At 36.5% G+C, this 15,957-nt stretch overlaps 2 protein-coding genes across 3 annotated transcripts; both read left to right on the top strand.

The window, feature by feature from the left end:
- The first annotated feature begins 288 nt into the window (after positions 1 to 288).
- On the top strand, positions 289 to 7,599 carry LOC122020241 (nodulation protein H-like). 2 transcript variants are annotated; one of them, XM_042578080.1, is made up of 6 exons: positions 289 to 1,003; positions 1,617 to 1,852; positions 1,926 to 2,184; positions 6,483 to 6,662; positions 6,725 to 6,880; positions 6,966 to 7,599. In XM_042578080.1, exons 1-6 carry the CDS (start codon positions 749 to 751, stop codon positions 7,134 to 7,136), a joined length of 1,257 nt encoding a protein of 418 aa, XP_042434014.1. In that variant the 5' UTR covers positions 289 to 748; the 3' UTR covers positions 7,137 to 7,599. The 2 variants fall into 2 exon arrangements, with proteins under 2 accessions (XP_042434014.1, XP_042434013.1); XM_042578079.1 differs by having other exon boundaries at positions 313 to 1,003; positions 6,963 to 7,599.
- A 372-nt stretch (positions 7,600 to 7,971) lies between these two features.
- On the top strand, positions 7,972 to 14,057 carry LOC122019990 (polyadenylate-binding protein RBP47-like). The gene is made up of 6 exons (XM_042577668.1): positions 7,972 to 8,365; positions 10,719 to 11,172; positions 11,720 to 11,787; positions 11,870 to 12,000; positions 12,119 to 12,215; positions 13,619 to 14,057. Exons 1-6 carry the CDS (start codon positions 8,048 to 8,050, stop codon positions 13,766 to 13,768), a joined length of 1,218 nt encoding a protein of 405 aa, XP_042433602.1. The 5' UTR covers positions 7,972 to 8,047; the 3' UTR covers positions 13,769 to 14,057.
- Positions 14,058 to 15,957: the final 1,900 nt, after the last annotated feature.

Here is a 15,957-nt window from a genome sequence, read left to right as displayed (position 1 = left end):
AAAAATAATCATGGCTATAGATATAACAGCAAATAAATAACTGCTATAGTTTAGAGAATTAACAGGTGGCGTCAACCAATTGGCTCGCAGTTGTAGTCGTTAGGCCATCGCTTTTAGCGATTACCGTAGTGCCGTGCTGAGCTCAGTGCTGAGCTCGCGGACGCCGGTTTCATCGTTCAACCGAGCCGAAGCGCTTTGATTGATTAATATAACTGAGCCGAGTCGTCGAGTCGTGTACTCGTGTTTGCCTCGATGTCGTCGGTCAACCCGCCCCCAAATTTGGGAGTTAGTCAGAACATAGCGCGTCGCCGTCACATCAGCTCCAAACCTCGAAGTTGGACGTTCGATCTGTCCGAATTTTGTAGTTCATGTGATTGAATCAATCAATGTCGCGATAGGATTTCGATTTGCTTCTCTTCATTAGCTTCCGCCGAATCTAAGCAAGAGATTACATCTATTCTTCCCTAATCTTAAGCCTACTCTTGTGAATTACGTCTGTTTTTTTTCTTACCTTTCTTTTTGCCGTCTCGATCTTCCCAATTTGGTTGGCTTTTTCTCTGCCGTCTCTGTTTGTGCTGTCTCTCGGTTTTCTCAGACCTTGTCGCCTGCCGCCTCTGGCTCGGCGTACAGGCGGAGTCTTAGAGGCGCAGGCGCGGAAGGATCCGAAGGGGGGAGAGTGGCGCTGCCAACGAGCGGCGAACCGGAGGAGGGCGTGATTTGGGGGGGATGGGGGCAATGCCGCTGGCTCATGTGGTGGATTAATGCTTTGGTGCGGGGATACCAAACCCCACCTCGGTTTTTGATGCTTCCGGAATTCACACCTCAGGTTCGCCGTCTTCTGCGACTCGAGGCTTTTGGCTTTGCGGTTCTTAAAAATCTCACCTTCAAGCGGAGTGAAGCCGATACAGATCATCTTGTTCTTCCTCCTTCGCATATGTCTTCCTTTCTCGTCGGCGAACATAAAAAGGGCGAAATGGCTGAGGAGTGCTGCTGTTTGAGTAAAGTACGCGTTCTCCTTTCTCGATTTCCATTTGAGCTTGTTTTTTATCCAACGCCTCGTGTTTACTCATAGACACTGGAAAGTTAAGATTTCGATCTTGTTTTGGTTTTGGCTTCTTTGATTTGTTCTCGTTAAACGAAGATATTTTTTGCCCGCTTACTCTAACTCAAGTTGTGATTTTTCTTAGGTCTCATGATTCTTTATTTAGTCTGTTTGTCCTTCAATCCACTCTCCAGAATATGTTTTAATTCCTTCCTTTCGATCTTGTTGACAGCATTATCTTCAGTGGTAATAACACCTGTTATTGAGGTTAGGGTTTCTGTTGCTTTTGTATGTTGTATGGATTGTGCAACTTATGTTAATCAGAGAAGCTCAGTTGAGATAAGTTTCGTATATCTTCTAGCTTCTCCTACACTTAAAATATTTCTGTTCGACTAGCGACATTTTTTCCAACTAAGTATTCATTTGGTGCCGGATCTTTCATTTTATGTTTTTGGTTATTTCACCTATCCAATCATCGTTAACTATTAAATTTCTTTTTTAGCTGTGAAACCATTGCATTTTATCTGGATAAAATACCTAATTGCCTGTACACTCTCTCTTTCATCATTTTCAGGAGTTAAGCGTAATAAAGCCACCAAAAAAACCACATCTTGCATTGAGAATGTTTGTGTTAAGTGCCACTATGATTTGTAGCGTCTATATATGCTTAGTGTGCCTGAAGCAAATTGGAAACCAGAGCATGCCTAGAGTTCTGAAGTTTGAGGTAATAAAAGAATCTTGTAGGGATCCTGGTATCTCACCATCTGATATTTCTTATGTGCATTACCCAAAACCCGCAACTTTTAGCAGGTATTGAAATCTCCAAGTTATCACTTCTGGTTGGTATTCTGCATTTTGTTAGGTGATTGTTTTAAACATTCAGGGATGAGTGTGCATGTACACCAGTTCGCTTCTTCGCTATCTTGTCAATGCAGAGGTCTGGAAGTGGTTGGTTTGAGACTCTGATTAATAGCCACCCCAACATTAGCTCAAATGGGGAGATCTTCTCTGTCAAAGAAAGGAGGAGTAACATGTCCTCTATCATACAGACATTAGACAAAGTCTACAACCTGGAATGGTATAGTAGTGCTTCTAAAAATGAGTGCACAGCTGCTGTTGGATTGAAATGGATGCTTAATCAGGTAAAAAATGCATGGTTGTGTCTATTATCCATTGCTTAGAAAATCCATTTTGGTCTCTATAATTAAGATACAAACCAATCTTCCTCTTCAAACTAAAATGTCTGCAAAGTGGAAGTAACTAAATGAGAGAACACATGAGACCAACCAATGGCTGATACATTCCAATAGTCAATACTTTCCAATTGAGACACCTCATTGAAACTTGGTGTGCTTTAATACCATGACATCATCACATATCCATTCTAGAAAAAACTGACATTAATTTGATGGACCTATGCACCTAGCTACTATCCAAACTGCTTACCTAATTTATCGTATTTGATTTGTTTAGGTATTATAATCCCTATATTAACTCAACTTCCAATTTGGGACTAGACAAATGCCTTTGGGTATGTGTAAGTTGCAAAACACAACTGAACCCACCATATGAACTTGTTCTTGCTACTAAAACCACTAAACGCTGAATTTTAGTTTATTTGTTAAGGAGGACGAGGAACTTGAATCCACCTAGTTTTGGGCTGACATGATTTGACTCTAACGGAGTCGCAAACAACATCCTATCCTCTCAAGATTTTGACAAGGTAAACAGGGATAAGGACCTTGAACTCTGTGCACTCCTTGCTTCTCCTTCAATTAGATAAGCTGAGCCTAAAGAACTATTCTCTCAGTCTCAAACTCTGAAGTTATCATAATTGTCTTCTCATCATAGAATGAAGGAGCAAGGCACTTAAGGCACTAATCAACATCAGGATTTTAAAGGAGAAGATATAGATTCTCAGCTGGAGCCTTTTTCTAGGACCTTGATGACTCCTCCATGCAGCTGCCAACTGGGACCGAGGCTTGTCACCATACGCATAAAGTAAGGCTATATGTCCACCATGTGGTCTTGCTAGTGCCACAGCATATTGGCGGAGGCATTCTGATTCTAATTGATTATTTTTTAGGTGTGATATGGAAGTTTTATCTTAGTCACTGAACTAACAATATCCAATTAGTGCTTTTGCCATTAGACCAGTGCTCTCGCCATTAGATCAGTGCATTTCCATAGGAGCCTTGGTTGAATAGGATATCTGTAGATAACTGATATCTGCAGATAGTCTCCCTTGCTCTTTGTATGCTTGCACTGTATCAAGACTCAACTATGAGGGAAATTATAATTTAGATGGGATTCATGAAGACAGATGTTGGAATATGCTATAAATATGTGATCTGGCCTGTGCAAGCCTAGGCCTTGATATGGGTGACTGCCAATTAACCTTCTGGAGGAGGAAGTTATTTTACTTAGTTGTGAAACTATCTTGACATGGATAGTTGGAGTGGTATTTGATTGAGGCTTTTGTCAACTGAAGGGAGTTATTTTGCTCCAATGTGAACTTGAAACTTGTGGTCTGCCATGGGTCAGAATGAGCTGGATGGGAGACTGAACACTGACCTTACTCTTGATGCCTAAGATCCAATTTCCAAAGCTCCAATATGAATGCTTCCAAAACTAACTGGGGTGGGCTTGGTGATCGATGAGGTGAGCTCTAGTAATGTGTTAGTGGGTAACTTCCTTTTGAGAGAGGAAAAACCCCTTATCCCTGCCTGTACCAAGCTACCTGTTGGCAATACGCCATTTAATTGCTCCGCATGTTTAATTGATCCAGATATCTTTCTTCCCGCTTATCGGACCCTTGCTCGGTCATTTTGATAGTTTATTTGTATCTCAGTATTTTTTTTAATGTTCCATATGTTTGGTTCTCATTGGTGATTAGTTATACTGAGTTTATTCTCACCATGGTGTGTTTCTCTTGGAGCTAGCTAAAGAAAGCATGGCACATCTATCTGTTCCTTATTGCCTGGGTTAGGGTCTTCAAAGAATCTAAGTATGATACCCTATTTCTTCATTTTGACACACCACCTTTAACGTCTCGTTCATCCAACATTTTCTTTTATTCGACTATTTCAAAATCTAGCTAGGCACCCGACTTCTTAGGTTCAATGCTTTCCTGTCTTCACTTTGTTAAGTTTCAACAACCTCTCTTACTGCTTCCATTTTCTACTGGCATAGATTCTGTATGAAGATGGTAACATGCACATGAGTATGTTTGTCTCGGCATACATGTTTATAATGGGCAGTTTGTCAAAGTTCCTTGGTTTGCTCCTAAGATCAATCATATCTTACGGGCTTATGATAAGTCAGAAATGCCCAATTGAAGATCAGGTGTATTCCACCAATTTCACTCCATATGTTCTGCCTATCGGGAGATTGTTCATTGTCCGTCAACCATATGGAAACATGGGAAAAGGACAAAGGATTCGTGTTATCCCCTGCCAAATATTTTATAGTGAATCACTTGAGGGCTAGAACCCTGGAACCACAGATTATCCTTGCAGCATGGTGTGTGAGAAATGGATCCAATTTTACTGCCTTTTGTTCCTTTAGTAATGCTTTGGTATGAGTTATATTTTTTTTTTGTTAACCTTTCTAATTTTTACTGCAAGTAATCGTGTGCAGGCACACTCATCCAGCACTTGATTATCTGCTCTAAAAGAAGACCTCAATGTGCTTTATATAAATGAAAAATTAGGATATCATATGCCATAGGGACAATGATAGGGTAAATCCTTGTTTGTCTTTTCCACTGATCTAAAACATGTAAATCACTTGGTTACTGATTCAAGTTAAAATTTAAATTATTTCATTCACTTCATTGTTTAAATTTATATCTGCTTCTCTGCTCTATTGACTCAAATGATGATGAGTCAGTGATGGATGTATGTTACGACCCTCATAAGAAGAATATTGATGGTGTTAAGTATTAAACCTACTTGTGTATTACCAAATAACATTTCGATTTAAAATTACAACTATGCAAAATATATTACAAATATTATCACCTTCAATATAAATCCAATATTTTATTAATTGTCCAATGTTTTTTTTCTTCTTTTTTTCATGATTGTAATTATCTAATTTAATTTTTTATCATATTTATGGTCATTAAATAATGTACTAATATTACTTAAAACTATATAATAATAAATGAGAAGTAATTAACAACTGGAATAGTAAGAGCAGAATATAATAGTTCTAAAAAATCAATTCTTTTTCCCAGAGTTCCATTAAATAGGTAGAGTTCCATTAATGTGGAACTTTTGTTTTTACATCTCCTGTTTATGTCACGACAATATATATATATAGGAAATCTTGGTGCCTAAAATCTTAGGAATAAGTTATACATAATTACTCTAATATGACGTTCACATTCACTAATTATTATATTAAGGCATCATGAATACAATAATTTATAACAAATACAATGAAGATGAAAAATTTACTATTTACTATAGGATTACATTTAGATCTCAAACTAATTATAGTAGCATCACTATTTGATGATGCATTAGCAAACATTACGAAAATGTTTTTTTTTTTCAGTTATACCATTAGCATATGCTACACTATAAATATTTGCAAGAATTCTAGATGCATCATCAGGACATTCTAAATATTAAAACTAATAATTTTACTGTAAAAAGTTATTATCTATGTAGTGTGGAGAGCAACAAATATCAAAAAAGGAGAATTATAATTGCTAGTACAAAGATAAGAATGTTAATGCAATTCTATATTTAAAACTTTCAAAAAATAATAATGAGCTTATTTTTAAAACTCTTAACGTGCCAGATTGCATTATATTTCCAAAGATTCTATTAGATGAAGGTTGTTAATGCCTTGACAAATAATTAAAATCTTTACGATCAACCATTGAAAATGATGAGTCATGCTTCAGCATATATTTTTTGAGTTCAGTTGAAGGAGAAAGCTTCAGCATATATTCAGTGAGTTCAGTAAAAGGAGTAAGACTACTAGGAATGAAAACCTAAATTGCTTGAGCAACAACAATTATGAGGTTTGACTTAGTGAGTAAGGTGTCTCTTCAACCTTGAAGAAGAGTTGCAATGCAAACTTGCATTTCTTAGATTGCACTCTTTCTTCGCCACTATTAATAATAATGTCTAATGAATCTCAAACATGAATTCTCTTATATGAGGGATCTTTAGTGTCAATGTCTTGAGGATTGTGATTGGTTTTAGCTGTGTTATATCCTGTACAGCTTGAGTGCGGTACGCACTGCACTTGGCACACGGGCCAATCCATTGCGGCTCAGCACATTGCCTGAGCCGCCTTTGTGCCTATCCTGGCTCTGCCTAGCCAACCTTTTATTTTTATAATCTGTCAGGACTCTTCTTGATCACTCGGCTCTAGAAATGTAAGCCTCTCTGCTGATGACATTTGTTCCTGTGATATACAGGGTCTTATGGATCATCATGAAGAAATAGTCAAATACTTCAATGAAAGAGGGGTGTATGCAATACTCTTGTTCAGAAGAAACTTACTTCGTCGTATGGTTTCACAACTTGCAAATGATCATGATCGCATAGCAAAGCAATTAAATGGCAAGCATAAAGCTCATGTGCACTCCCAATATGAGGTGATTTATTTACATTTATCAATCATAGATGATATTTTCTTATAAACACCATTCACTTTCAGGCTGATGTGCTTGCAAAGTATAAGCCCTTCATCAATGCAACAGAAATGATGTCCAACCTCAAGTACTCTGCTGAGTGTGTTAAAAATGCTCTGGGTTACTTCAGCAACACTCGACACATGGTTTTGTACTATGAGGATCTCATCTTGAACCACATTGTGAGTTCTCTGATAACTTATTTAGAATTATCACTTGTTATTTACACTTATTCTTAAAAAAAATACTTTCATTCCCCTCCAGAAGTTGGTTGATGTTCTAGATTTCTTGAGACTACCCCATAGGCATCTGGTTAGTCGTCATGTTAAGATACACCGAAAACCACTGGACAAGCAGGTTGACAACTGGGAAGTTGTTGTCAATGCTCTTAAAGGCACGGAGTATGAAAGTTTTCTGAATGCGGATTACACACTGTAGATTATCAAAGTGAACCCTATCAATATTGGGATGTTATACTTGCCAAAGTCCTTGCCAACATCAAACTTTGCCATTTGAGTGCAAGCTATGAAGGCTAGGGATTTTTTTTCTAAGATTTTCCTCTTTCAATCCTTGTTGAAAGACAACAGCCAGAAAATTCACCACATGAGCACTTGATAATGAATGTATAGTCAGGTCCTTTCTCGCTGCCTAGTCTATTTATTCTTGTTGAAGCATCATCAGCAAAGAAAAGGAACGAGTTGAAAATTTCTCCAAAGCATCATAAGGAATTCTGCTGTTTGCCCTTGTTTATATCTTAAATTTGTGGATTCTGAAGATTATTTGTGACTGACTGTATTGGAGAAATGAAGTGTTTGAGAATTTTGTGATGTTCTTGTTTTCTAAACTTAAATTGGTTATTGTATCAACCATCTTGATAAAAAGTTTTTTACCCTTGTTTGTAGATGTTTGGTACTTGAGGTATTTAATTAATAATTGCTACAATAATTTTATAATGATGTAAATTATTTTAATTAATTTTGAATAAGTATATAAATATATTTTAGATCGAGTTAAATCAATTTATTTTATATATTATATAATCATTTTATGGTTGCTATTTCCTTTTTTTTTTTTAAGAAAAAAAATGGTGGCGTCATGTATTAAAAAGGAACGCTGTCAGTTTCCGTTACGGAGCGTGGATCTGGTCAAAATTGCGACTGGGCTTCCCACGAGACACTTTCGCCGATCCGCGATGCCTATTTGTTAGATCCGACGGTTTATATCAAACCTCCACTTGGAAACGACTCCCTATTTAAAGCCTCTGATCGGCTTCCGTGAGATCTCTCTTTGGCCTCCCTCCCGTTGCGGCTCCGCCTCGCTCGTTGGACCTGAGCGCAACGGCGGCGACGATGCAATCTGCGGGTGGTATGGATCCGAGGCGAACACCGCCACCTCCTTCACAGGGCTGGGCGGCCGTGCGGTACCCGGCGCCAGCGTTGGTGATGCAGCACCCTATGATTGCGCCGCCGCCGCCTCCCTTCGGACACGGATTCGTGCCCTACTACCAGCCACCGACACCTCCTCCACTGCCTCCGCTGAAACCCAGCCGCCACCAGAAGTGCGGGGATGCGGCGGCCGACGAGGAGAAACGGACGATCTGGGTAGGGGACCTCCAGTATTGGATGGACGAGAACTACCTACACAGCTGCTTCGGCCACACCGGTGAGGTCAGGATTTTGAATTTCTTTGTCTAGTGGTATTTTTCTTCTTAAGATGAAAACATATTTTGCTTTCTTCAATTGATGTGTGGGGTTGGGTATTTCTGATTCCTTCGATTAAGTTGGTCTAAGCATTCTTGCTTTTGATATAACCCAGCTGATTCGCGAAAATGAAGTAAATTGTTTTTTTTTTAAAAAAAAATATTGTATTCACATAGGAGGTGGATAGTTTCTTAATTTCTGCTGGAAACTTAGAAAAATTAAAGGTCTTAAATTTTAAGCAAACAAGTGCTATGCCTGGTCAGAAAACGTTTATTTATGATAGATTTAGTTTTAAAGAATAGATTGTACACGATAGTCCTTTCCATAAATTTCCCTAGATTGGTTCTAAAATAAATGTAGAGAGGTTATTTTTTGTTATATTAAATCATGAAAACATGCATGAATGGACAAACAGCGGACATGTTGGATTTAGTAGCTTGAAGAAGACCCCTTTATCTGGGGAGCGAGTTCATAGAGACAAATCTTGTAAAATGTTAAGGACTATCTCAGAAGTTCAGTATTAAACATGTGCTTAAAAGGTTCGGCATTGAAAACTTCAAAGTTGGAGATTTGCTTGCGGTTAAGGGTAATAAGATATTAGTTGATTTCAGAACCTTTTGTGTTTAATGATCTCCTTAAAAATTTGCACTTATTTAGAAGACCCATGTCATTGTTTTCAAAGTAAAACATCATCAGCATACAACACAACAAAGACAAAATTGCACTCACTTAGCTTATGCATTAATCTACTTAATTTTCTTCTAAACCAAAATCAATTATCATCAGCTTATCAAACTTTAAATTCCACTTTTGGATGCTTGCTATAGCTTATAGATGGATTCAATGGATTTTTTTTTAATTAACCAACTAGACACTCATTTGCTGTTGTCTCAAAATATGTTGACTGTGTGAAGGTTTCATGATGATCAATCCCTTTTTTGTGTGATTTTTTTCTCATAATTCCTTAAAACCTTTATGTTACCTTTGGCATCTGTTTTGAAAACCCATTTTCAACCAATAGACATACATATTATGATATCAACTTGACCAATATCAAAATAATTACCCCAAGGAACAAAGTGTCTTCGTTAAATAATTGTAGGTTGCCTTAGTATAGTGGATCTCCTTTTAAGTTCATCATGAAATAAAACAAACATACTTGTATTTATACTTAAAATTAAGACTGTAGCAATTAGATAATCATAAGAATTATGGAGAAACAACTAATAAAAAAACAAACATTAGAATTTACCTTGATGTATACCTTGTGTGTTGAGTTCTAGCACAGTGTGATACTCATTGGGACGATCAGCACAAGTAGCACAAGAGTGATTAGTTGTTTCAATTAATATTGTGATTCAACAATTGAGCAGAATAGAAGATTTTTTGACTGTGCTGCCCAACATGGCACATGATTTATTGTGTTTTGTTAGTGAATGTTTACTGGCTGCTGTCATAACATATTCAATAATGAATATGATGGTTAACAACTTGGAATATTCACCTGTTAGTTCATTTTTTGTTAGTTTCTTTAAGTTAAGAACAATACTTTTGCCATGACATGAAATGCATTTTCATGAACAATGTCTTGGCTGCTGATTATTGTGTTATAATCATCTTGTATAGACCGGAGGAGTCTGATTTCTGAAGTATGATCTTAGTTTGGTGCTATGCTTGCTTGATGCCCACCAAAAATGGACCTCTGAACAAACCTTTTTTCTGAATAGTTTGCACCAAATATTTTGTTTGCTGAACTTTGGTGCGCAGTATATACACTACAGTTGACTTGATCAGCTAGTCCTTATTTGTATTAGCTGGTCTGCACGGGAAGTCATTATATACACCTGTAATTAATAATGTCTATTCTATTTGTTGACTGAACTTTTGGGATGTGGTATATACACTATAGTTGACTTGCTCAGCTAGTCTTTATTTGTATTAGCTGGTCTGAATGGGAATTGGAGATATCCACCTGCAATCTCCATATTTCCTATTTCTTAACCTTCATATCCCTTGATTCTGGGAGCAAATAGGGCCACAACAAATTAATTTGTATTATCTTCATCTTATTGGAGTTCAATTTGATCCTTTTCAAATATAACTCTGCTGTATACTAGTGGAATGAATGATCTCAAAGCTTGCTCAGATTAAAACAAAATGTTCTTATTAAATTTTCTTTTGGGGCAAGTTGTTTGTTTCATTTAAACAAGAACAATACCTTATCCTAGTACTTTCAATTACTCTATGAGTCTATGTCACATGTCTAAGGCAATTCAAAGCAACCTTATGTTCTATGTTGAACCAACAACATCCCATGCAGGTTGTCTCCATAAAAGTTATCCGCAATAAGCAGACTGGACAATCAGAGGGTTATGGGTTTGTTGAGTTTCACTCACATGTTACTGCTGAAAAAATCCTTCAGGACTTCAGTAGTCATTTTATGCCGAACACAGATCAGTTGTTCCGGTTAAATTGGGCATCATTTAGCACGGGCGATAAGCGTTCAGATCTTGCTTCTGATCACTCTATTTTTGTAGGTGATTTAGCTTCTGATGTTACAGATGCACTTCTGCTTGAAACCTTTTCTATTAAATACTCCTCAGTAAAAGGTGCAAAAGTTGTTGTTGATGCAAATACTGGGCGTTCAAGAGGTTATGGATTTGTAAGATTTGGAGATGAGAATGAAAGGAAGCTTGCTATCACTGAGATGAAGGGTGTTTACTGTTCTACTAGGCCCATGCGAATTGGCCTTGCTACTCCTAGGAAGTCTTCTGGTATGTGTGACTGAACTAAAATTCTTCATTTGATTTCCTGTTTGCTGATACAGTGCTCTTCTACAAATAGTTTTCAGAACTTCAAGTTATGGTTTATCTATGGATTTAATGTCCAGGCAGCCCTGAGTAACGTCATCAGATGCTTGAATCATATATATTTCATGGATTTTGTATTTACATTTACTGAATAAGTGGTCTTTTATCATGAGCTTCCTCAGTCTTTGTGAAAATGCTATACTGAAGTATTTCTTATAAGTCTTATTTTTATGTTACATCCTCTATTTATTTTGCTTACATTGTGCTAGTTTTAATTTGTATGATTTATTTCGTTGTATGCAACCCTACATTAGCACGTTAGTAAATCTTGGCCATTTGTTTTTAGCTGGAAAGCCTTATATTTTCTGGCCAGTGGCTCTATAGATATATTTCAATGAAGTTTTTCACTCAAGTTCTTGCAAGCATGTGGATTAAAATTTTTATTCCAGTCCTGGCATAATCTGTTTTGAGAAATGAATACTCATTTAACCACAAATCATGGATGCTTTAGGTGGTTTTAGATCAATTGGTTCACCTTCGGCTGGGTCCCAATCAGATGTAGATTCGGATAATACAACAGTAAGGGATTTTTTTCTTGCACACATTAGTTGATGTGCTTCATATTTTTCATGTTCCTTTGACAATACATTTTGTTGTGAAGGTATTTGTTGGAGGGCTGGATCCAGATATCAGTGAAGATGTTCTCAAAGAAACTTTTCTTCAATATGGGGAGATAGTGTCAATTAAAATTCCTGCAGGAAAACAATGTGGTTTTGTTCTTTTTGTTCGTAGGTACTTATCGTTAATTTATGTTCTGGGCATTTACAAGTATAAATGCTATATATTACCATACAATTCTATTATACGTGTATATATATATACTTATATATTTTCCTTTCAAACCATGCAGAAGTGATGCTGAAGAAGCAATACAACAATTAGATGGTACGATCATTGGCAAGCAAACAGTTCGTCTATCATGGGGTCGCATCCCTGCTAATAAACAGGTAACCCTTTGACTCCTGTTGTTTTACCATCAGTCCATCACTGAGAATCAAAAGTCAACCCTGATAATTGGGATATGGCTTATTCGTGTTCACTCAGTCAAGCAAATTCATTAATTTTCTGCTTAAAAAATCTTCTTAAGGTTTAGGTAATACTATTCTCATTCATTGTATTCGACATGCAAGAAATTTTCCGAGGTCAAATCATTTTGCATAACTGTTCAGAACTTCAGATCTTCATAGAGTTCTCATAGGTTAAACAGATCTTTCCTTCCCAGTTTGAAATGTGATTGATTAAGTGTTACTATTTAAAAATTGATTGTCAAATTTGCTTGGTGGTCTCATGCAGTGCAACTAGGTACCTTGGCTTTTCCCTATGTGATAAAATAGAAATAGCTTCATCAATTTATTTATACATGGATATTTGGAGACCATTATTTCAAATTATTGTGAACTATAATGTTGCTAAAATGTTTGAGAATTTCCCATGTTTTTAACTGTCCCCAGCTAGTTAAGGCACCATGATATTGTTCTAAGGCACCATGATATTGTTCTCGTTATAATATTCAGAATATTATCAACCAAATAATGAAGAGCTGCATATGACCAGTATCCCCTGTAAGTGTCAATATATCTGGTGCAGGTGATGCATCATGCATCTCTGTAGAATGATCGGTAACTTGTGACTTATTTCACTGACTAGAAGACTACATGTAATGGTACTACTATTTTGTTTGCCCCTATTTAGCTTGGTCTTGCATGTTTCTTTTATTGAGAAATTTCATAGTTCTTGAAATGTGTCGGATAGGCTGCATTTGTATTGTAAGGGGAAAAGCTGTGCTTTCTAGTATTTGATACTTTTAACAGTGAGATACATAAAATATAGTCCATTAGAAAGTCCAAGTTAAATCGCCTAGTGGCTTTATTTTTGGATCATTTCTATATGCAACACCTTTTTAGGTTCTTTTTATTTTAGCATGAACTTTACAATGTTTTAATTATACATAATCTTAAGATATTTCAATTAAGGCCTTCATCGGAACTCAAGTTTTGTCATTTTTGTTCAATTTTCTTCTTCAACACTATCAGCTCTCATGTTAACTTCACAAATTGCATATACACTAAATGCCATGTAGAATTATCATCTAAATTCCATTCAATTTAGTTTATGTAGAATTCCATATATGCCTATGGCAAGTGGCAACCTTATTAATAACATGCCATAATTAAGACAAAAACTAGAGTTTTCCATACATTTGAAAGAATTTTAAGCTGAGATTCAATTCGAAAGATTTCGAGAGTAGGTACTATGCTAAGTAATCAACCATTTTATTCATGTATCCAATGCAAAATCGTTAAAGTCCAGAACCTCTAATCTCTTGGTTCTTTTTTGTTTTTGTTTACAGTCAAGAGCTGAGAGGGGCAAATGGTGGAATGGTACCTATTACAGGGGCCAAATGTACGAAGGATACAGCTTAGCTTCTCACTACCCAGGCATGTACGCAATTCCATACGGGCCTTATGGATTTTACGGAAGCCAACAGCAAGTGAACTGAGGAGGCTTCCTGCAATTTAAAGGCAGGGCAGGCATAGGTGTAGTTGTGTTCATCAGGTGTTACGCTAGTAAAAAACAATCCCGCTGTGGTGGGTAAACTTATAAACTAAGTTTGAACTTATAGATTCTTACAAAGAGATTTTGTTCCAGGTGATAACTAAATTTAACTTCCACTTGCGTGGAAGTCTTGTGCCAATTGATAGATAATGTGTTAGTTCTGAGAACATTATTCCTGAAACAGTAACTAACAAAATATTTAATACGCGGAATCCTCCGTGATCAGTTGATCACTGCATGAAGTGTTTGTTATTCTTGTTTGAATTAATTAGCATCGACTTTCATTACTAAACTCTCGATATACATTGGAATCTGCAGGTAGGCACTTTTGTGCGTTGATAATTCAGTTACTTTAATATATATATATATATATATATTAGCCTGCACACTCGTTCGGAGGGGGCCTGGGAGGAGCTTTGGGCGCTTGGGCATGTGAGGATCGCTTAGGAGTGTGCACCGAACTGATGTGCAGGCTAAAATAATACTATAGTACCCCTTCTAGCATCCTTATGCTACCGACTCACTTAAGTTGAAACACAAATTTAGAAAACTACTAAAACTATCTGAGTGGTGAGAAAGTATAGAAACTTTAACAAAAGACTTAAGCAAATTATTTATTGGAAATATTATCCCTAAAAGACAACCTAAAACTTAATCATTCTTAACTTATACCACTCAACACAATAAATCTAGCATGAATGAACACAGATTGAATCCTTCACAGACCCCTCACTTCCTGGTTAGATAATATCATAATCAGACCACGTAGTATTTCCACTTATCTACTAGAAGATTTAATCGATATAGAAAGAAACTTAACAATTCTCTCAAATGAACAACTTAATTCTCTAAATTCGAGGAGATTATGCAATTAAGGAATATTATCCTTTACTACATCATTTTATCGTTATCATATAACCCAACCTCTTCATCCTCTAGATGGAGGAGAAGAAAAGCTAAATCTTATGATTGAAGAATCAGCAAGAGGTTTCTATAACAAAGACATACTTATATACATCTAGGATTAATCGTATTTGGCTGAATAAGAAGGAGCATAGGAGCCAAAGTCTTCCTAGGACTATGTGATACTAGATATTCAGATGATGAAAAAGCAATCATAGGTCTTATTAAAGTAGACATGGATAATAATTTAGTTATTATCTATTTTTGCCCAAATTTCAATGTGACCATTCTAGATTTTATTACGTACATTAAAATCTTAGTTCAAGCCAAAGGCTACGAAAATTTCTAAAGACATAATGTCCAGATTGACATCATTTTATTGGGAAAAATAATGACTGTAATAAATAACAATTTTAAGATACAAATTACTATATCATTAAAGCTCTTACAACCAAAGGAATCTCTTTCCTAAAATCAAGAGACTTTTTGTCTGAAATCCTAGCAAGACTAGACTAAATATCAGTCTTGTAAATCAAGTACAAATTCTTCAACCTATATATTCAATTATGTATAAAGATCGGTATAGTGCCCTAACTGTTAGGTTTAATGAATATAAACCAACGAACTTCACAAAATGAAAAAAAAATGAAAATTTCAACTTAATGTGTATAAAAGAAATAGAAGATGAAACTTTTCTAGAAATTGAACAAACTAGACAAATATTACAACAACTAGAATAGAAACACCTATAATTAAGGAAAAATTTGCATGCAATCCTCATTGGCAAACAAAACTTTGCATGCAGTCCTCAGTGGTAAAAATCTTTGTTTGCACTCCCTAGTCAAAAATATTTACCTAATTACCCTTGATATTTTTAAGTATAAAAAGTCTAAAAACAGAGGCGGAGCCATGTTGATGATTGGTGGCGCAACTGCCCCACCTCAATATTTTGTAAATGTCCATGGATATTAGAAAATTACAATCTTGCCCCAGTAAAAAATAAAAGTAGGGTCGCAAGTTGCAACCCTCGTCCTGAATTTCCCTCCTCGCTGCCCTCTCCTTGCACGGCTGCGCGCCGCCTGTGCTCCCTGAGACAACCCCCTAATCCCTATCCATCTTCATCGACGGCGACTCTGAGATTTTCTCTGCCCTCCTCTTCCTCCTCCGCTCCGGTTATCTAGTCTCTACCCTCTGCCGCCTCCATAGCTTCTCTAAGCAAAACCTCATCGT

This window comes from Zingiber officinale, chromosome 9A, assembly GCF_018446385.1.
Source record: "Zingiber officinale cultivar Zhangliang chromosome 9A, Zo_v1.1, whole genome shotgun sequence".
Classification (NCBI taxonomy): Eukaryota; Viridiplantae; Streptophyta; class Magnoliopsida; order Zingiberales; family Zingiberaceae; genus Zingiber; species Zingiber officinale.
This window is presented reverse-complemented; position numbering and strand designations above follow the sequence as displayed.